The 21,519-nt window shown below is 31.4% G+C and overlaps 3 protein-coding genes across 9 annotated transcripts; 1 reads left to right on the top strand and 2 right to left on the bottom strand.

Moving 5' to 3' along the window:
- The first annotated feature begins 322 nt into the window (after positions 1-322).
- LOC130828663 (ATP-dependent Clp protease proteolytic subunit 6, chloroplastic-like) lies at positions 323-5,371 on the top strand. 3 transcript variants are annotated; one of them, XM_057694624.1, is made up of 9 exons: positions 323-730; positions 832-896; positions 2,910-2,976; positions 3,669-3,876; positions 3,964-4,029; positions 4,276-4,416; positions 4,509-4,562; positions 4,726-4,818; positions 4,983-5,371. In XM_057694624.1, the coding sequence occupies exons 1-9, from the start codon at positions 636-638 to the stop codon at positions 5,028-5,030; spliced, it is 837 nt and encodes a 278-aa protein (XP_057550607.1). In that variant the 5' UTR covers positions 323-635; the 3' UTR covers positions 5,031-5,371. The 3 variants fall into 3 exon arrangements, with proteins under 3 accessions (XP_057550607.1, XP_057550616.1, XP_057550611.1); XM_057694633.1 differs by having other exon boundaries at positions 327-730; positions 3,678-3,876; XM_057694628.1 differs by having other exon boundaries at positions 327-730; positions 3,675-3,876.
- A 154-nt stretch (positions 5,372-5,525) lies between these two features.
- Positions 5,526-12,783, bottom strand: LOC130828674 (uncharacterized). Of its 4 annotated transcripts, none has more exons than XM_057694640.1 (9): positions 12,467-12,783; positions 11,536-11,714; positions 9,307-9,355; positions 8,460-8,730; positions 8,312-8,370; positions 7,821-8,004; positions 7,617-7,713; positions 6,769-6,851; positions 5,526-6,032 (listed from the first exon to the last, which is right to left on the bottom strand). In XM_057694640.1, the coding sequence occupies exons 2-9, from the start codon at positions 11,559-11,561 to the stop codon at positions 6,025-6,027; spliced, it is 777 nt and encodes a 258-aa protein (XP_057550623.1). In that variant the 5' UTR covers positions 11,562-11,714; positions 12,467-12,783; the 3' UTR covers positions 5,526-6,024. The 4 variants fall into 4 exon arrangements, 2 of the variants coding, with proteins under 2 accessions (XP_057550623.1, XP_057550626.1); XR_009047387.1 differs by having other exon boundaries at positions 5,615-6,032; positions 7,562-7,713; positions 12,467-12,772; XM_057694643.1 differs by lacking the exon at positions 11,536-11,714 and having other exon boundaries at positions 5,615-6,032; positions 12,467-12,772.
- Positions 12,784-15,421: 2,638 nt separating this feature from the next.
- Positions 15,422-17,945, bottom strand: LOC130828645 (organ-specific protein P4-like). Of its 2 annotated transcripts, XM_057694610.1 has the most exons (3): positions 17,849-17,943; positions 17,326-17,370; positions 15,422-15,895 (listed from the first exon to the last, which is right to left on the bottom strand). In XM_057694610.1, exons 1-3 carry the CDS (start codon positions 17,885-17,887, stop codon positions 15,614-15,616), a joined length of 366 nt encoding a protein of 121 aa, XP_057550593.1. In that variant the 5' UTR covers positions 17,888-17,943; the 3' UTR covers positions 15,422-15,613. The 2 variants fall into 2 exon arrangements, with proteins under 2 accessions (XP_057550593.1, XP_057550598.1); XM_057694615.1 differs by lacking the exon at positions 17,326-17,370 and having other exon boundaries at positions 17,849-17,945.
- Positions 17,946-21,519: the final 3,574 nt, after the last annotated feature.

Genomic DNA, 21,519 nt, shown 5'->3' with positions numbered 1-21,519 from the left:
ATAATCTTCAAAATAAAAGGATAAAGCTTACTAGTGAGGTAGTTACTCTGAGGGGAGAATGCTAATTTTGCGGTTTGGTTTTTCGTTAAACAAAATCAAACCAAATTTAATACATTTTTTATTAATCCATATCTTAACCAAATTTGGTTACAATCCAAATCAAATTAATTCGACTTCAACTTTTTCAGTACAATCCAAACCATCTTTACAATTTAAAAATAAATATAAACTGTAAATTACATTAGAAAACCAAAATAATAAATCAAAAATTTAAAAATTATAGTAGCAAAAGTAGAGATGAAAAAAAAAACTTGAATTGATGATTAAATACGTATTATTGCTTGTAAGAGCGCTTAGGTTTATTTAATATTATAAATTAAAGTAAAAATGAGTCTATTAAAATTTAGAGTCTAGACTATATTCCTCTTTATTCGATTATAATTGATATGATTAATATTTTTGTCCGAATAACTTTTATGCCAAGATAATATAATAACCAGATTGAAATCTGCAAAGCAAAAGCGACGTCGTTGAACTATCGAGAATAGGTAAGGTAAGACCGTAAGAGGATCTTCACTCGGACCTTCCTACGCTCTAAAATCACATATACTCCCGCAAAATTTTGAGAAACAAAAATGGCGGCAGCTGCAATTTCTACTTATTTCACTTGTTCTTCTTCAGTTTCTTCTAAAACAACCACATCTTCGCCATTTCCATCACTCTCTAAAAGGTAAATTCTTTCTTAAACCCATTTTATGCAATTTCTCCCATCGAATTTAGTGTTCCTTTAATCCTTTATAATGTTGTTAACTTATTGTTTTTCGATTGCAGGAATTCGAACAAATCGATTGTCTCTGTATTATCCAATCCGTCCAAGAATTATTCTTCTCTTGCTGGTACCACATTATCAAAATTTTCAATTTCAATTTTATGTGAAATGTAAAAATTGTTAATGCCTCTTTGATAATGGGGCTATTAAAAATTAGTTTTGGGGGCCTGTGCAGTTGGGCACCCCACACCACCCAAAACCGCCTCTGGTGAAAGCATGTGTTGAGTCAAGCCTCAAATCTCAACATGATGGGGGTGAGTTCGATCACCTCGTAGCATACTCATTGGCTTGCACGTTAGAGAGGGTGATAGTGTGTTTGCAAAGGGGATGGAAACTTATGTTTTGGATCACTTGATGAAGTGATCAAAGTGGGAGACTTTGTGTGCCTTGATGAAGGCAAGGGAGTGCTCATGGAAGGTTTCGAAGGTGGCTCGAGTGGTCGAGCATGAAGAGCTCGATCGAGCCACAAAACAGAAGCTGTCCAGTGAGCTCAGAACTGGCGCTCGACTGGTCGAGCCAATCCAGCTCGGGTCGGGCAATGTGCAGCAGCCCACAGTTCGCGATTTTGTTTTGTATTCGGTTTTGTTTGGGCTTTTAAGTCTTTTGCCCTAGGTTATTCTAATATGTTTTAGGGCTATATAAGGAGTCTTAGAACATCATTAGGGGATTAAGTAAGGCATATTCAAGAGAGTAAAACTAGGGTTCACACCATAAGAGTTCTTCCTCTTTGTATTTGCATATGTGAGAGATTAAAGTAAAGGTTCAATCTTTGCTTTTGGAGATTGTTCTTAAAGCTTTGTAAGGTGAGTCATAAATTTATTCTTGCTTATATTAATGATAAGATACTTTGTTTGAGGGAGAGGTATTAGATACCTCATATATTCTTGTGTTTTGCTATTGTTATTGCTTGCTCTGTTTTTAGGTTTTTACTTTGCATTAGTTTGTTCATTGTTCTTCATCAAATATCATAGCCCATTCCCAACACCATGGGAGTTTAGAGATTTTGATAATTAAGGAATGGACTTGGATACTGACATTGCATTTAGAAATTAGAATGGTTTTATCTGTGATAGGTTACTTGATTCTTACCCATGTTTGAGTGCCAAAATTCGGAAAAACATACCAATGCAATATCCTAGTCATTCATGTAAGAATGCGCTTTTATCTTAGCAATTGTTGGAGGAATAACCAAGTAAGTTATATAATATATCTTTAGTTAGAACCATCCAAACCTCTTGAGTTATGGTTGTAATCCCAATATATGTTATATAATCTTTCAACAAGAGCTTGGGCTTCTTGCAAAGGTAACTATGGAAACACTTAACCGATCAAAACACTATGTGTATATGCTCAGGACTTCAAGCTCAGCTGTTACTTTTCTTTCTTTTTGAAGACCGGCATTGTGTCATTCTTTAAGAAGAAAAAGAAGCCAATTGTAAAGGATGTTTTATGTCTTCTTTAGCTTGTGCATTGCTGTAACGCCATGCTAATTCAAGCTGCTACGTCGGATACATTCTGTAATGTTTTGTGAAGTTGAGATAGGCAAAAATATGGGAGATGATTAGGGTATGGACTTATGACGGACATTGCATTTAGAATGGCTTTATCTTTCAAGCCATGTTGCTTGATTGGAGTATTGGTTTGTCCAGATGTTGTGATTTGACAATTTTATGATGTTTTTCCATTTAGTCTGGAATGAAGTGTCAAGTGTCCATACCCATGTTTGAATGTCCGAAATCCTAATTTAGACATAGTGTCAAAATGAAGAGCTCGAGTAAATACACTTATGGAATATTCGTTTTGTTGTTGATGTAAATCATGTGTTTCATCCAAAATCCAAATAAATAATCGAAGGAGAATGGAGAAACCAACTAGACAAGGTAACGTTGAATCCATCTAAAAGGACAAACCGAAAAAATAATCAAAACCAATTTGTGTATAAGTTCAAGACTTCACGTTGATCTGTTGAGCTTCCATTCTTTTGAGAATGATCATTATATCATCTTCTTTAGCTTCTGGATTGCTGTTGTGCCGTGTCTATTCAAGCTGCTACGTCATCTAAGTACTATAATTCTTGCAGGATTACCGAGTAAAAGCATCGATCTTCCTTTAAAGCTTGACCAGTCTGGACTATATACCACTCTAAGGTATATTGTTATCCTTTTCAAGGTGTTTTATCCAATTGTCAATTTGGATCAAGCTCTCTGTTTTCAGTGAGGTGGCTCATTCACACTTATACAAAAAACCTACTTGAATTAAAAAGTAAACAATATAGATTTACTTAATCTACCAAAATTTGTACCTCAGTAAATCATGTATATGTTGCAATTGTTTTTGTGGTTTCATTACTCATTGATTATAATGTGAACATTAACACTATGTTTGGATAGCAAAAAGGAAGGGAAGGGGTGGGGTAAAGAGGGAGAGTACGCATTGCTTGTTTAGAAGGGAAGGGATGGGAAACGGAAGGAAAATTAGTGTTTTCTCTTCAAATATTTCCACTTTAGGAGAAATTGTATTTTTAACAAAATTTCTCTATGAATTTCCTCCAAACCCCTTCTCTCTCTTTTTGTTAACGAAACAAGGGATCCTCCATCCTTCTAAATTCCTCTCCTTCCATTCTCTCCATCCAAACACAGTGCAAGTGTTCTCTTATTTAAGATTAAATATGGTTGCTAGTTTGGATAATCTGGTTCTTGGGTCATTCCGACATTAAGAAAGGAGTCCGATTTTGTTGTCCTGTTTTATATCATTGAAAGATAACATATGGTAGGGACCTTCGTTGACCACTATGGCCTCGCACATTACATTCTTGCTTATCTCCTTTATTTTGTTCAAGCTCCAGCAGTGAGTCTATTGAAGCCAAAAAGGGTAACCCACCCATAATGCCGGCTGTGATGACACCCGGAGGGCCATTGGACCTATCTAGTGTGTTGTTCAGGAACCGAATAATATTCATTGGCCAACCAGTGAACTCGCAGGTGGCTCAGCGGGTTATATCCCAGCTTGTAACTTTGGCAGCTATTGATGAAAACTCTGACATAATGGTATTCTTTCCCCTCTTCATTCAGATTTGTATCGAAACTCAAGTTTGAAATTTATTAAGGTTGATGTGTGTCTTCAATTTTTTTCAGATCTATCTAAACTGCCCTGGTGGAAGTACATATTCTGTTTTAGCAATTTATGACTGCATGTCTTGGGTAAGTTGTCCAGGAAATTTTTTGAGTTTGTTTGTTTGTTTTATTTTATTTTTGAGTTCGGAAAACTTTCCCGGCTACCCCTGTTTCGCCTGTCATGCATGCTGCTACCGTGGTAGCGGAGATTTTTCTCGTCACTGTATCCTTACACTTTTTATAGTTACATCTTGAAATATTCCTAGAGTAACACATTGTGTTACCCATGAATACTTGAAAGCTTATGCTGACAGAGTGTTATTTCACTTACAGATAAAGCCAAAAGTTGGGACAGTTTGTTTTGGCGTAGCTGCAAGTCAAGGTGCGCTTCTCCTTGCTGGTGGAGAAAAGGGCATGCGCTATGCAATGCCAAATTCACGCGTAATGATCCATCAACCACAGAGTGGGTGTGGGGTATGAACTGATTTCTCATAACCGTGGTGATACATGGCTTTAGTTTAGTTGTTTATCATGTTGCATGAGCTTGATCGTGCGTGTTCCTGTAGGGTCATGTTGAGGACGTCAGGCGTCAAGTGAATGAAGCAGTTCAATCTCGCTATGTTAGTATCAGTCTTTAACTCATGCTCTTTGAAGCAAGCATCATTCACATTTAGCTTTTGTATATCTGTGGACTTGGCGTGAATTTAGCCACAATTGAGTGTAACATAGTAATGATTTCGTATGCATAAACCTATAACCTGTTTCCTTGTGGCATTATTGCAGAAAATTGACAAAATGTATGCTGCATTCACCGGTCAACCTCTTGAGAGAGTACAGCAATACACAGAGAGAGATCGATTCTTATCTGTGACCGAGGTAATGTCAAGCAAGTTTAATTTTGCTAAGTGAACTGGTATCCCATCCCGTTTATGTAAGCTGTAGGTCGTAACCTACCTGAGACACCACGAAAGTGTAGTGATTCATTATTGAATAATGCTCAAAGCCATTTTAGCTCAACAATGCACCTTCTTCGTTTGCAGGGGATGGAGTTTGGTCTCATAGATGGCATTTTGGAAACCGAGTTTTAAGATTGCTATATTTGTTGCATTGAGATTGTTTTTCGGATGCATTCTTATAATACTTGTATCAGTAGCATAGTACACAACTTCTTTTGGCATATATTTTGATTTTTGATGTTAAAATTTGGCCTACTTAGTTGAGTCTTATTTCTGTTTGGAGGGACATGGATCATGGCCATAGATGTTTTTGTTTATTTTTAAAAGAGATACTATATTCTTTTCTTTTTCTGCAAAAAAAAAAACGTAAATTGTATGCAGAAATATACACTTGATATTTACTCTTGAAATACAAGAAAGGTGAACTAAAGTTTTCATAATTGATACTTTCTGTGTCCCTTGATAATGCAACCACTATAATTAGGATGATTTTTAAGGATTAGGGGAAAAAGATGTATTTCACAGAGGGAAATATGTATATAGATATTGTATAAGATGAAAAAATCAGTAAAAAAAGTAGTTGAAGATTAAAGATCATATCCACATATAAAATTGTAGCAAATTGAATTGACGAACAAAAAAAAATCGTAGAAAATTCTGTATAAAACATAGCGGTACTCGTACTTGTTTAGATGGCAAATCAGTAATCAATAAAATTGCAAGAAAAGTGCAGCTTTACTAGTACTAAAGCTTGAAGAATGTCCATGTCCATGCTGAGACATTTCCATAACAAAATTGTAACTTCACCATTTCCGGTCTAACAGACATAAGAAAACACATCGCTTGAATGTATCTTTCGACAATATTTTCACTCCGATGAACATGAGAAAAACACATCACTTGAATGCATCTTACGCTAATATTTTCAGTCCGACAGACAAGGACCAAGCTAAAACAAGACAAAGCAATCAAGCTTCACTCAATCCAACTTGAATCAGATGATATCCTCCATTCCATTATCCCTCAAGTATAGTGAGGGGAAGACGAGATATCTCCTCAGCTCCACAAGATTAATATTTACAGAATTCCCAAAAATTAGCTTTTATTTCTGCTTCTGCTATACTTGCTATTTGCCTGCAAAGAGACAATGGCCAAGAAATTGAATAAGATGCCTTGGACTTGGAATAAATAGAAGGCATAGCAAAAATAATGTAATAGCTCAAGTTCGGCATTTAGACAGCCATGCAATTGTTTAGTACTCATTTTGTCCCTATAAATTGCACCCATTTTTCATAGTGTAAATATTAATATGTAGTTGGAGAATAAATCAAAATGCAAATTGATATAAAAATGAGTAGTAAGATGAAAAAAATACGTTTGTTGATGAGATTAAAAAAAGGCAGTGAGACCATTGCCAATGAAAAAGATGGTTCAATTCCATAGGAATAAACAAAAGGCTTGCATCACAGCGAAGAAATAGAGAAATACAAGTTAGATTGGAGCAGACTTGGAAGCATATGTCCTTATCAATGTTATTTGCTAATTTCATGCATACTTTGCCCCAATGGTTTTGCTATATTTGTGAAATATGTTAATTCTCAATGAATTTGCTTGAATTCTATATTTGGATATGGTCCCACATTATGTCTCCTTATTTCAACTACAAACTCAATCTCTCTCTTTGTCACGTCCATAGTTTTTTTTTCGTATACTACTTTTGTCATTTTCTTCCAGTTATTTCGAGCCAACTACTAGAGTTTATAGCAAACTCCTTAGAACAAAGGGAGTCGTAGGTAGTCATTATCTATTGCCAAACGTTTATAAGGTAAAGATAAAAGTAAAAGGATAAATCACTCGATTCAAGACTTACCATAGTTTTGGCGAATTGTTGTAAATCTATATATGGCCTTGATTAAGGAACCGTGTTTGATAGACTTCAGATGGCCCATATGTCTACAATAAAACAAGTGAACAAAATGAATGTCTCATCATCAAAAACATTAGCATTCAACAAGCAAAGACGCAAGCTGCAGAGAAAAAAATCTGGGAACAGCAACACTAGTTTACAGAAGTTAAAGCAACTAATGTTCACCATTCACCAAAATCATCCAAATGAATCAAAAATATCTTATCATCATCATCATCATCATCATCATCGCACCCAGTGTATCCCGCTCATCGGAACTATAATCAAAGTCTAGGGAGGGATGGAAGACAACAACCCATACTCATCCCTCGGCTCAAGAAAAGACCCCCAGATATCTCCTAAAAATTAAATAATTTCCCTCTGTCAAAAGGAGAATTTGATAAATTAAACTAATATAAAGCACAATATGTGTGATTCCGGAAATTAAGAATAAACCCACCTTCCGTGAACCTACCCTGTGCAACAGTGAGATTGTGCGCCTATATATACTCTTTCATTAGTGGTGCTTAACTAGTACAAACAAACTTTGCTTTTAAGGTTAATTCTATTTGGCCTGTATCCCCTAAAGAAGTATGCATTGATTTCTGCATGGAAACACAAGAGAGTGAAAAGGAGGAAGGAGGGAATGGGTAGACCGGAGTGGAACTCAACTTCAAAGGGAATGCAGAGGAAATACAAAGGAATGCATACTACATCTTAATGAGGCATCTTAAAGTGGATGATGTAGACTGTATACTTGTTCAAGGGGCGGAGGCAGAGCCATGGTTCAGACTTGCAGAAGATTCACTTACACAATCTCAGTGTACCGCATCCTCCATGGAGGAAAACCGAGATGACATCTTGTAGGTCCATAAACTAATAGGAGATCAGGATCGGGACCAGAACACCCTGCAAACGATATTTAACAAAAGAAACAACAAAACTGGATGTTACTTGAGACTGGAGACTGAAATCTGAACATAAAACTTATACAAAATATTATAAAAGAAACAAACCAACAAGTTGTAAAGCCTCATCAAAAAGTGCTTCGGTAAATTTTGGCTTGTCTTTATCAGCATCTTTATACTTCAAAAAAAGTAAGTCTGCTGCTTTAGCAATGCCTTCCTTACCATCGGATGACGACACAAACTCTATAGATAATTGACTATGATTTGAGAATGCTTCAGTAGTTTCAACTCCCTGCAAAACAGGATACTTTTACAATACAGCCACTAGCAGAGCTGACAGCAGAAAAGAAAGAGGGGAGTTTGGGTAGAATTTTCGTCTCAAAAAGACATGCAACCAATTGCTTGGTACGTTTCTTTTTGCTGGCCCACTTGCCTAATGCCTTGGCCAAACAGAGCCTATGATCAGCTATATAATCAAATTATTTTTCAATATAAAAATTATACCTGCTGCTAGTCCAAAATGCACTCTGAAAGAAAAAACTACAGAAAATGCGCTGAATAGTTTGCTAGTCCAAACATATTGTGTAAAAAAATCTTACCTTCCATGGTCTAGCATAGCACTTTTCCAAGATGGTCACCTGTGATTCCTTAAGCATTCCTGAACAACCAGAATCTCAGCAAAATGATAACTGCAATTTGGGAAGAACAAAAAAGAGCTTTTGATACTTTTATACGACCATGAATTACCTTCTATATCAAACAAACAAACATGCTTTACACCAATATCAGCCACCAAATGAAGCAATTCAATAACTTGTGATAGACAATGAGCTTCTTCACTTTCAATTGCAATAGCCAAGTATCTAAGTTTACTCAAATCAAGGGATTTGTACTTCTTTAATAATCCACAAGTAATAAAATAGCTCTCAAGCATATGAAGCACATTATTTACCCAGTACCAAGTTGTAACCAAAAAGTGTAGAATGTTCCACAGTAGTGTAGCAGTGTAATTAGTAACCTGCAAAGGCAACTTTCATTATGTAGAGTAAAAAAATATGGAAAGGAAGTAACAACATATAAACCCCCCAAACACACACCAAAGAATCTCAATAGTTGGATCAACTTAGCAAAGAAGCTTCTACACAAGGAACTACACATAAAAGATATCAATGGATGAAGTGCGAATATAACAAATAAATATCTCATGCCTCAAGAAAAATGCTCATTATCAGCTACTCAGATATATGGTTCTGGAGTCTAATATATACAAGAAATTACACCCAATTTGACCTGACCCAATGGCCAATACATAGATTTACCCCATGGGCTTCCCATCCAAAGAGGAAAACAAAGAAATCTTTGCAGGGATTTATTTATCACCCTTTGATCAGAGACTTCCTGTAGGGGAGCGGGAAAAAGACTGGAGATTGCTAGAAGGTACACTTCCTATGTATTTTAGGGATTCATCAAACAAGCACTTTTACAATCTCACTTCTGCCAACTCCAATTACAGAACTTTGAAGCAAATAAAACCTCGGTACCAGATTAAGTTCACCAAACTAATGAACTTTCGTTTTCAAAAGAACTCACTCACCTTTGCCATCCAATACGAAACAAGATCCCTTTCTATAGAATTTCCAAATCTACAATGCAAACATCCAAAAAAATGTCAACATTAATTGAGAAGCGCTGTAGAAAAAACTGATAAGAACTCCACAACAAGAAAAAACAATTGAGAAACTAAATGGAGGATGGAAAATATCTCCAAAAAAATCCAACAGCTAATGTATGGACACATAGATTTCCTTTAAAAATGTGAATTTGAATATGAAATTGCAATTTATGAATTTCGAATGCAAATTTAGTGTTTGGGAAACATAGGATTGCCGATTCTGAAATTATAAATTCCAAATGTTGTTTAAGAAACATTGAAATTCGTGATCCTTCCATATAGTAATTGCAAAGTTTGAAAAGTTTGGGAATCATTAGAATTGGATAGAGTTAAGGCTACTGAAATTTTTTCCTGAACTGCATTTGACCGAAACTAAGACAGAAAAACACAGAAAAAGAATCATTAAAACCTTGATACTTTCTATGATCAACATGATATAAAAACCATCTGAAGTCAAAGTACACAAACTTAACTAACATAGCAATAACTCAAGAGAATCTCAAAAACCAACAAGTTCAAACTAATCCTTAAATAAAAATTTACAATTAAAATTTTCAGAAAGTTATATACAAGCAGCTGAGTAAGAGATATAGCAAAACCTATGTTGTATAAAGAGAGTCAGACTATATAGGTAAATTCATCTAAACCATGGAAAGGTTCAGTAATAAAATTCTGCAATTGATATTGGTGGACTTTCAGAACAAAAAAGTTCTCGAGGGTCTTGGCAAAAAAAAAAAAAAAAAAAAAAAAAAGCAAAAACAACAAACTTAATCTTGAAAGAAGAATAAAAACTTTATCAGAAGCGCAAGAGATTGGAGACAGGGAAAAATCATAGTCTCAGATTTTTTTTTGGGGGGGGGGGGGGGGTTAACGAGAAGATGGTGACGATAATTGAGGAAAACTGGAAAAGATCATTAATAGAGAAGAGAAGATGAACGAGGAATAAAAAAATTCCGAGAAAGGATAGGGAAGGTCGGGCAATAGGGCTTCAACATTTTAGAATGACAAGGATTGGGCGTGTCATTCTCATATTCTCACCTTTGAGTAATTTTCAAAAACAACATCCAAAAGCTCTCACTTCGATTCGCCTGATGTAGAGTATAGTTGTGCGATAGAATTGGTCCAACCCATATTTAACTTTACTGATTTGCATTTGCAAATCAATTTTTTATCACAAACATGCCAACAATGAGTTCAATTCCATCCACCCCATGGAAAGAAGATCAACTTTCTTCTGGAACGACAAACAAAATAGACAATTCAGGAAGAAGTGAAGAGCTTTAGCATGATCTTAACCTTAATTAATCTTGCATTACTCTTCCTTCTTCCTTTCCTAATTGAGCATATACTCTGAATGATACTTTAATTCCTTAGCATTTAGCTATTTATTATCTATACTCTAACCACCTCACCTCGTTCTATACTGTAACCATGTTTCGATTTTCATTGCTCCCTCCCCTTCCGTCAGCCTACACTATATCCCAAAAAAACTCATTCTAAATCATTCAAACTCTTATTTCCTAAACTATCTTTTATCCTGCGGATCCTCAAGGACCTCAACACTTTAACAGGGTATGTAAGACTTCGTTTTGGGCCTAAATCGAGGAATTTTAACATAAAGTAACCAACTTTTACATTAGCTAATTTAAGAATCATCTACTGTTCCATAAAAAGAACATTAACAAAATATTGATTCTAAATTCATTTCAAGCAATACAGATCAACATAATCCAAACTGATAATCAGAATCTCCACCAATGACCAGTCAAAATAATTTTATCGTTCAGAGATTTATTCAACCAATTACACATTTAATGCTTTCTAAACTTAAATCCCACTAAAATTAAGCATAAACAAAAATCAGAACTATAGTATAAATCATACAGAAAATAGGAAATCCAATCATGATATTAAGTTCTAATCACAATTCACACAGATCATCGCTCAGGATACAGGGGAGATACCCTTTTACGAAAAAATAAATGAAAAATCTAAAGTAAGACTCGATGGAAATTCCTACATAATTCAATGAAAATTAGAAAGAACAAAGTTGTAAAAAGTATAAACCTTTTCAACATATTAATGCAAAATAAACAAAATAAATAAATTAAGTCAAAAAGAAAGGGAATGTATCAAGTACCAAGTACCAACCTTTGGTGAACAGTTTGCAAAGTCATGTTATGAGGCTGCAAGTAAGGCTGATGGTCAGTGGTCAAGAAATGTGATATGGTCAAGAAAGGGAATGTATCAAGGAGTCAAGCCCGATTCACCACTATCAACTACGATTCACCGCTATCAACTAGAAAAGGGCTCCTCAGTGAAGTTGTTTCCTGAAGCATAACAACATCACAAATTCATCATCGTGTGTCTTGATGCTACTAAACCTAATATATAACATATTAGGTCTCCTCCTATGACCGTAACACGACCTAGAATCTACTCTAACAATCCAACATCCGATAAATAACAATCACCCATAATAACCTAAAGAAAATTAAGGTTGCTAATGCTCATACTTCTAATGATTTTTCTCAATCTAAACCCTTATTTATAGCATTTTAAACCATTATAATTGTACATGCTCTAATTTTAATTCAACAATATGTCAAATAGACTTTATAGCCAAAAGCCTAGAATTGACCACATTCTCTTAAAAATTATTCACACCCATAATTCTCTAAATATTTCTGAGTAAACTAAAGCAACATGCATTCTATCCCACAACCAATGATTTCCAAAAGAAACTCCTAATTCATTCATGAACTTCAAATCATCCATCACCTTTCCAATAACGAACATTTTCCACCTTTTTTCTTAATTTTAATGTTCATACATTTCATTATAATTATCAAGATCCATCAAATTTAATCCAACATCTATTAAATTACACTAATCATCAATTGTCCAATTATATGATTAAAACAAATATGAACAACAAATCTTGAATATTCCTTAAAGTATAATCAACAATTAACCAACACTAATCATGGTTAAAGAATCCTTGATGGTAAAAAAAAAAAAACAGAAAACTAGTAATTTAGGATTTACATAAGAATTGAGTAGACAAAGCAATAACCACAACCTTACAAGAAAACTTGAAATTTTCGGATCCCACGCAAAGGATCAGCAGCCTGTTTCGAGTAGAAAGCCGAAAGCTGTTGTAGGGGGCTTCGAGATTTAGGGAAATTGATGAGGGAGAAGGGCTTGAATCAGATTGAGAGTGGTGAGGGAGAAACTGCTACTTGTTCAGTTGTATGAATGGTTAGGGAGGCAGCAGGTTTACGTTTCTGAATTTACATAATTTAAAAAAAAAAAAAAAACATAAGGGATTTGGGGGAAGAGAGACAGGGGAGTTCAAAGTACTGGGCAAAAGTTCATTTATTTATTTTTTTTATTTTATTGTTAAAGGAGGAAAGCAATATTAAAAGAGGGAGAAAAATAATACTCCCTCTTATTCAATATTTTTTTCAATTTGATTTCGACACATTTTTTTCATCCCTTCTTGGAACGTCTCACCGTCAAAAGTTTATTATGGTAAAAGTTTCTACGGCTAGTTTTTTGAGAGACTGTCTTTTTGAAAGGTATTTCAAGCTTAGTCTATTAAAGATTAATGTCTTATTACTGTATTTTTAATGTCTACTTACATGATCTTTAACGTTTATTTACCGTATTCTTAATGTCTATGTTCAATATCTTAAATGTCTACTTACATCATTCTTAATGCCTACTTACAATATCTTTTTAAAAAAATATAATGGGTCGGCCTAATTAGAGATGGTCTCTTAAAAAAACCGTCTCTCATAAGAATTTTGTGTTTTTTTTTTAATTTGGTTTTGACACACTTACTAATGTGCTATTTTAATTTTAAGTATCTCTAAATATGCTTGAGTGAAAATTTAAAAAAATTAATATTAATAAAATTTACATTAAGATAAATCAATAAGATTTAATTGGACTATGTTTTAGTTTGTAGATTAAGAACAAAGCAAAGTGATTGACCAATAATGTTTAAAAATTAAATGTAACAATAATAGTGAATATGAGGGAATAATAACTTAATATTGATAATAAAAAAAATAAAGGAAGGTAATTAATTAATACATATCTTTACCTATAGCTCAAAATTCATTTTTTCAATTCAATTGTATTTTGGCTCAAATAATTTATGTTCTCTAACAATATAATTATTTTAAATTCCTAAATTCAAAAATAATATTTTCATATTTTTTTAAACGTTATAGACGACTTCAAGATAAGAAGTTTATAGAGGTAATATTTGTATTATTAGGCAATCAAGCCACATATATAAGGGTGTCTCAAGGTGAAACCTTCTCATACAGAAAGATTTCTGAGTGGGCTTGGCAATTTCTTACAAAGTTTACATCTTTTCTTTTTTATTTATAAAATTATTAATAATTATTTTCTTTCTCCTTTTGCATTAACTATATTTTACATTTTCATTTCAAATTTTTGCTGCAAATTTTAAAATTTGTCTCATATTATTTTTCTAAATCTCATATATACAAGTTACTATCCGTTGCTTCATATCTATTGCTCTAATGTTTGTTTCAATTACATTTTTTTTGCTTATTGGATCATTGCTCTACAAATTTTTATAAGAAATTTCTTTGGAGCTGGCCAAAAAAAAAAAAAAAAAAAAAGTGAAAAAAACAGACATACATAATATACTACGTTGTTTTGAAGATTTTTTATTTTTTATTTTTATTTTTTTGAAGGGACGTTGTTTTGAAGATTCCCATTTCTCTATACAGTTATTGGTTAACAACAAAAGATTTAAATTTAATTTGTTGAATTAAATTTATCTTAACTATGTTATTTTTAAAAATTGAATAACGCACAAGTTAAATCAAATATGGTAAAATATTCGGAAAATTACTTGTGAATAATATAAATTTTCACTGATTTTCATGTAATAATACTAATTTTTGATTAGCCATGAATAAAATCAACTTAGAAAGGTGTCTAGAATAATATCAACTTTAATTTTGTTTATAATATAGGTTATGACAAAAAACAAAGGTAAATTAATGGTTAAACAAAAATTGAACTAGATAGAGTTGAGATTATTTAGAAAAAATTACCAACAATAATCCAACATTTTCATGATTTTCCTACAATAATCCCATTTATTGATTAACCATGAACAATCTCACCTATTGATTAACCATAAATAATTCAAACTTTAGGATGTATTTGCCTAGAGTAAACCCAGTAACCGGGTTACTTGTTATAGTAAGTTTTATTTTTTAAGCAAAAAGATAAATTAAAATAAAATATTGAAAAAAATGTAAAAAAAGATATTTCTAATTTTTTATGTAATTTTCCAAATTTTTCTAATTTTACATTAATTTTCAATTTACTTTTTCGATAAATTATCTACTATAGTAGGTCATTTGATTACCTGAATTTATTTTAATAAAATGCCCACTAAAGTTGAAATTATTCATGGTTAATCAATAGGTGGGATTATTGTAGGAAAATCATAAATATGGTTAATCAAAAGTTATATTATTGTAGGAAAATTAGCAAAATAGAAAAATACTATTCTAAATTAGTATTATTTATAATTTATCAAAAGTTAATATTATTACAAAAAAATGAGAAAAAATTTTTATATTCACCATAATTTTATCAAAGTAAAATTGGTACTTCTTGTTTCAACTTAATCCGTTACTACATTGGGTTTTATCTTACCTTTTTAAAAATTTATGAATAAATATAAAAGTTTATGCCTAGATAGAGTAAATAATTATGCACTAAAATAATGGCAATAGAACAAAACATATGATGTGAAGTACATAAAAGTGACATTGAAGGAATTATTTTACGTTAGATTTTAAAGTTTAATAGCTTAAATGTAATTATTAAGAAACACAAATTCTTAAATAAAACGGTTTTATTGTAAAACTATCATTATTGAATTAGTCCATCTATAATTGGTTTATTAAAAGTGATTACTTATAATTTAAAATGATTAATTAGAGAAATAAGTTAAATATATAAATCCGACTCACCGTAAGACAAGTTGTATACTCAACATTAAAACATTCAAAATTATTAAATTTTATTTTTAAACAATAGATAGATATGAGTATATCAAAACTGATTTTAGTGCTAAAAAACCAGTTATATACCCTAATTAGCCATTGGCAGTAAAAAAAACACACCACAATCTCAAATTTAAAAGATCAGATTGATCTTACACAAATTACTGATTGTAAACAGAAAGATTTATAATTGGTTCAAATTCATCTGCAAATATTTTCTTTGATGCTGATTTTTCATCATGATCATGCTCTGATTTCACAGCTTCATTTGGACTGACATCATAATTTTTGAGGAAATCTTTGATTATTTCTGCTTTGTATTGATCTTTATTATATGACCTAGAAATTATGAATCGTTCAAGAGATTCAGGCATGGGTTCCCCCTTCATCATGTCTCCCCAATACTTATGTAGGTCTTTTCTCCCATCACTTGGCCCTGCAAGCTGGTTCAAGTTCAACATTTGGGTAGTCATCAGAGGCCAAATAAAAATACACAATAGTTTTTATATATTTTTATAAATTTGAGCCATAAAATTAAGTAATTAAACCATAAATAAAGAAATGCAAATTAACGTAAGTTGGTATTTAAAACATCTGATCGAATAGAACCCTTAATTAAAATTAGGGAAATTATCAATGGTATCCTCGTATTGTTTAGCATTTTACAATTGTAATCTTTTCTATTTTTTTGTTCAAAAACAATCAAAACCGTTAAATTTTTTCTTTTTCTTTTATTTTTTAAATGTTTTAAAATGAAAATTAAAAGAAAAGAAAAAAAATTTACGGTTTTGGACGGAAAAAATTAAATAGGGTTACGGTTGTAAAATGTCAATAATACAAGGATACCATTAATAATCGAAAAAACTTAAAAATACTATTACTAAAGTGCAAAAATTAATTCCTTCTTTGAGTACAATAAAGCACTTAATTATAATATGTTGATTGTTGTTACTAAATAGTAGTAGAATATAATATATTATCATTTCTATAAAGATGAAATTATGATCATAAGTAATTTTTTTTTTCACAGTTTTTCCTTACTATAATCTATCGCTTTCCAAATAATAATGCATTGAAATAAATATTATGAAGAAAATAAAATAAATTAATAGATATATATGAATTCTAAACTTATAAGAGTTTTCCTACTAAAAATACACTAATTATTTATTATCATTTTCACTGATTAATAAAGATTATCAAGTGAGTCGTTAAATCTATGGAGCATTATATGAGTTCTCATAGTCATGAGCTGGAATACACGGACACGTCCCTGGACTGGCGTGTCCCGTGTCGGACACGCGACGGACACGCGAAAATCCGTGTCCGACACGCCAAATGAAGTGTCCAATATTTTAATATTTTTTCGTAGACGCGGACATGACAAGGACACGGAAGGGACACGACAATGGACACGGCAAGCAGTCAAGGACACATTTTTTAAAAAAAAAAATTAAAAAAAAATTAAAATCATAATTCATAAGCAGAATTCTGAAGTAGAAGCACTCGTCACTCGAATTCCCTTCCCTCTATTTGTCTTGGCATGACGGATCTTTCTCTCGATGAGCCCGAGTTGGAAACTACTTTTGTAGCAGAGGATGATGATGGATGTCATATGGATGATGTGTGATGATCAAACTTAAATTTACCTATTTATTTGGTTTTCTTTGATTTGGTTTGTATGACTATTTTTAAATACTCATGTTGTTTATTTGGTACTTATTTGCATTTTATGTGAATTTTATATTTTTAAAGTGTTTATTTACATATATCAAATGAAAGATTGTAAAATTATCTTTAATTTGATATATTTATTATAATACCATTTTCGTGTCCCCGTGTTCGCCATTTTTAAGTTGGCGTTTTCCCGTACCTGTGTCGTGTTCGTATCCGTGTCCGTGTCCGTTTTAGTGCAAACCTAGGTCATGAGTAAATGCATGTTATTCAGCAGCAAAGGTTCCCTTTAACGTTGGACTACAAGAGTAAAAATGAATTATTGGCATGTTTATAAAAATTATTAACATAATTGAATACTATAGCTGAAAGATAATAAAATATGAGGTAGAAGTGTAATATTAAGTTATATTGAATTATAAAAAAAATAAAGTTATTGGTGATTGTGGAAAATAAACCACAAGTTCATGTTAATTATTATTTTCATATATACTAAATAATAGCGATATAAAATATAAAATTAAAAGTAAAGTAAAAGATAAGTGATTTTATTATAAAAATAAAATAAATTATATTTTAATGATTCAAATTATTCATCTATTATTACTTACTTTTTACATACTACATACATAAATTATCCGAATTTAGAAGTAATCTAAGAGGATATTATTCCATTTTTATTACTTACTATTACTATTAGTAAATGTATGATTAATGCTTACCAAAACAAGTGAGAGTAGGAAAATGAAGAATGTTTTCATATCTGCAAAAACCAAGATAATAAATTCAGCTATTAAAAAAATGCTATTACCAACTTTGTGGTGCAAAAACATTTCCGTATCCCATGCTTAAATACAAAATCCCACCAAAAAAATACAAAAACAAAATAATTGAAAATTTCACATTTTCAAGGCCCACTCCATATACTTCACGAAAAAGCCAATGAGAAAAATTCACAAAATCCAGACTAGTGTTGGAAAAGAAAATAATACTCACTTTGAAATTTATCAAAATATATTTCTCAAACTAATGTTTATTTAGAAACAAAGCTATTTGATTGTGGTTTGGAAGTTCCAAACCTCTTAATTATATCCAATGCTAAAATAACCAAAAATTAATTTAGAATTAAAACTCATACCTATCAAATAGAATTCTAAAATAGTTTTTATTTTTATTATTATGTTACAGCATCTTTTGATATGCAATACAAATATACAATAAGTTAACTTACTTTTTTTGTGTTTGTTATCTTTGATAGGTTCCGTTGGGTTCAGCTATTTATTATTATTATTATTATTATTATTATTATTATTATTATTTTATTGACTTTATAAAAAATATTTTTGCTATTTTTGACATATAAAAATTTAAGCTCATTTTGGCTTTTTTCTTTTATCAAACTTACTTTTTAAAGTTTAAAAAAAAATCATTTTGTGACTATAACAATAAATTAGTTATGCAATTTAGTAGTAGTTGAAAATTGTAAATATTAGTACATTCAACAATATAAACAAAGCTTTCTTTATAGAAAACACACACACACATATATATATATATAGGGGAGGGATCCATTGAGAAAAGGTTGAAAATGAGAAGGGTAAGAAGGACTCTACACCCTTGATTTCACTAAAATAAAAAAATTTATAGTCACGATTGAGCCAAAAACTCATAATTGTAAAAGTAACTATGTTACACAGAAAGGTAACTATGAAATAATTTTTAAAATGTTTTTAGTTTATAACATAGTATCCTTTTTTGTATATATAGTAACCAAACAAAATCAAACAAAAATCCTTCTCACCCTTCTTATTTTAAAATCCTTCTTATTTTAAAATCCTTCTTATTTGATCCTACATCTATCTATATATATATATATATATATATATATATATATATATATATATATATATATATATATATATATATAGGGTCGCGTTCAGGTGCAAACCACGGTTCTATGCGAACCGTGAGAACCAAAAAATATGTTACCTTTTTACAGAAAAAGTGCTACTTTTGTACAAAAACTGTGTTACTTTTGTTTTTAAAAAAATCTGGTACTTTTTACCAAAAAACCGTAACTGTCAGAAAAAAATACAAATCCAAAGTAACACGTTTTTCTTAAAAAAGTAACACCTCTTTATATAAAAAGTAACACCTTTTTATGGTTCTCACGGTTCTCATATAAGGATGGTTTTCACTTGAACTTTTCCCTATATATATATATATATATATATATATATATATATATATATATATATATATATATATATATATATATATATATATATATATATATATATATAAAATAAAAATTAGAAAATTAGGATATCTAGTTTTGCAAATACCATGATCCAGATACGATATCCAGTTTATAAACCGAATTTCCGGTCCAAATTATTCGGTTTTCAAAATCGGATCAGATATTTTAGAACATCCACAACTGTAAGTTTTCTTTTAAGTTAGAATATTATCATTCTGAGATTTGACTTTTATTTGTAGAAAAATTATTTGCTTTGTGTAGAATTAATAGATTTGGAACTTTCAAATCACAATTAAATAGCTTGAAGCATTGTTCGTAAAACGCCATCGATGGAGTCAGTTGATTCTTCAGGAGAGGAAGAATACGATTTTACCTGTTCTGTTCTCTTTTGCTTTGGTCATTTTGTAATATGAATAAACAAACAAACGAACAAAGCCTTGGTCTTTACATATGGAGATAACTATATGAACCAAAACAAATTAACGTGACATATCATTGGTAATAGAAATGCTATTTTCTTTGTCCTTATTTATTTTACTTATATGTATTTTTGTTATCTTTTCTGTATAGCTGCGTCTCCTATTTTTCCTATTTTTTTCGAGCCGGGAGACTCCTTTTGGTCGCGCTCTCCTTTATGGGTTTAAGTTTTCGCCATCCTTCCCTCCCCAGACCCTGTCCATAGTTTTTTTCTATGAGTGGGATACAATGGGTAGGATGATGATGATGTTTAATTGTTTTTCTATATAAACACTAGTTTGGGAAATAAGTTTTGGTGAACCCAAAGTGGGTATTTTTTGCTTTTCCAACACTAATTAAGCAAATCATTCATGTATTAAAGTGATCACTTACAGTTTTAAAATAATAACTTATAACTTTAAAATGATCAATTAAAAAATAAACTAATTATATAAATTTGTCTCATGATGAGATGATTTCAAACAAAACTAATTATATAACTTCTTAAATGTGATTATCTTTTTCATTATTTTGCCACCTATTGTATTAAAATTACCAAAATGCCCCTATGTACAATTTCCTTATAAGTACTCTTATGCTACTTTTTTTTTTTTGGAAAAATACTATCGTATCACTTTATAACACTATTATCTCTCTTAAAAAAACAAAAATTACTCTCTAAAAAATCATAAATTCAAAACATAAGAACAAGGAAAATTCAATCCGTAAACGAGAATTTAAAATAATTTTGATTTGAATCTTCATAAATTTATTTTAAAAAATCCATAAAGGGTCTACTTGCGTGATTTCTGGGACGCGTTTGTTGCGATGGAACCTTTTTCTGATTTTTTTTCTCTGTTGTATTAATATTTGTATTTGTTTACTTAATAATTTACAGGAGTATTTGTTTAGTTTCATTAATAATAATTTTAGTTTAGTTAGTAAGAAATTTAATTTATTAATTCATATTGATTTATTAAGTTTAATTAATATTGTGTTAATAAACATGAGATAATATGGAGTAGTAATTAATAATTATTTTAGTTTAATTATTAATAATATTCATATTAGATGCACAATCATTTAATTAATAATTAAGTTTTTATGTTGTTATTTTATAATAAAAATATGCAGTAATTAAATGACTTGTAAGTTGTAATCAAGGTAGAGGTAAAGCTTTTTTAGGGATCTTATTGACAGACAACAACTCTAGGTCAATTTTACTGCGAGAGACCCTCATAGGAGGTTCATTTCTGGGTTGGCTTGTCGTGCTAGGAAGAATAATCAGAGGCGACCACACATAGTCAGGTCCATCAATGTAGCACCTTGCACCAGGTGCGTACACCTTTGCGTGACCTTATGAGCGTTCGTGGTTATTCTAGGTCGAGCATTGACAGATATAGCGAGAATGACTACCATGCGTCTGTAGGGGAGCCTGTAGATTGGACGATAGTTCGGATCATGGGGTGGATTTGTTTGCACATGGGCTGACCCTAGTACTTGTGGTGGTATACCCCCAGCAGACAACCAAGTTGAGGATGTAGCTCCACAACCAACAGAGACTAAGGTGATCATTTCTAAGTAGAAATAACATGGGGTCAAGACTCAAGACAACCAACTTTAAACATGAACCTAATTTTAAAATTAGGGTCTAATTTTTTAAAACCCAAGTCTGGA

The sequence above is a fragment of the Amaranthus tricolor genome, chromosome 1 (assembly GCF_026212465.1).
Source record: "Amaranthus tricolor cultivar Red isolate AtriRed21 chromosome 1, ASM2621246v1, whole genome shotgun sequence".
NCBI lineage: Eukaryota > Viridiplantae > Streptophyta > Magnoliopsida > Caryophyllales > Amaranthaceae > Amaranthus > Amaranthus tricolor.
Note: the sequence above shows the minus strand (reverse complement) of the source record. Positions and strands in the feature narration are given on the sequence as shown.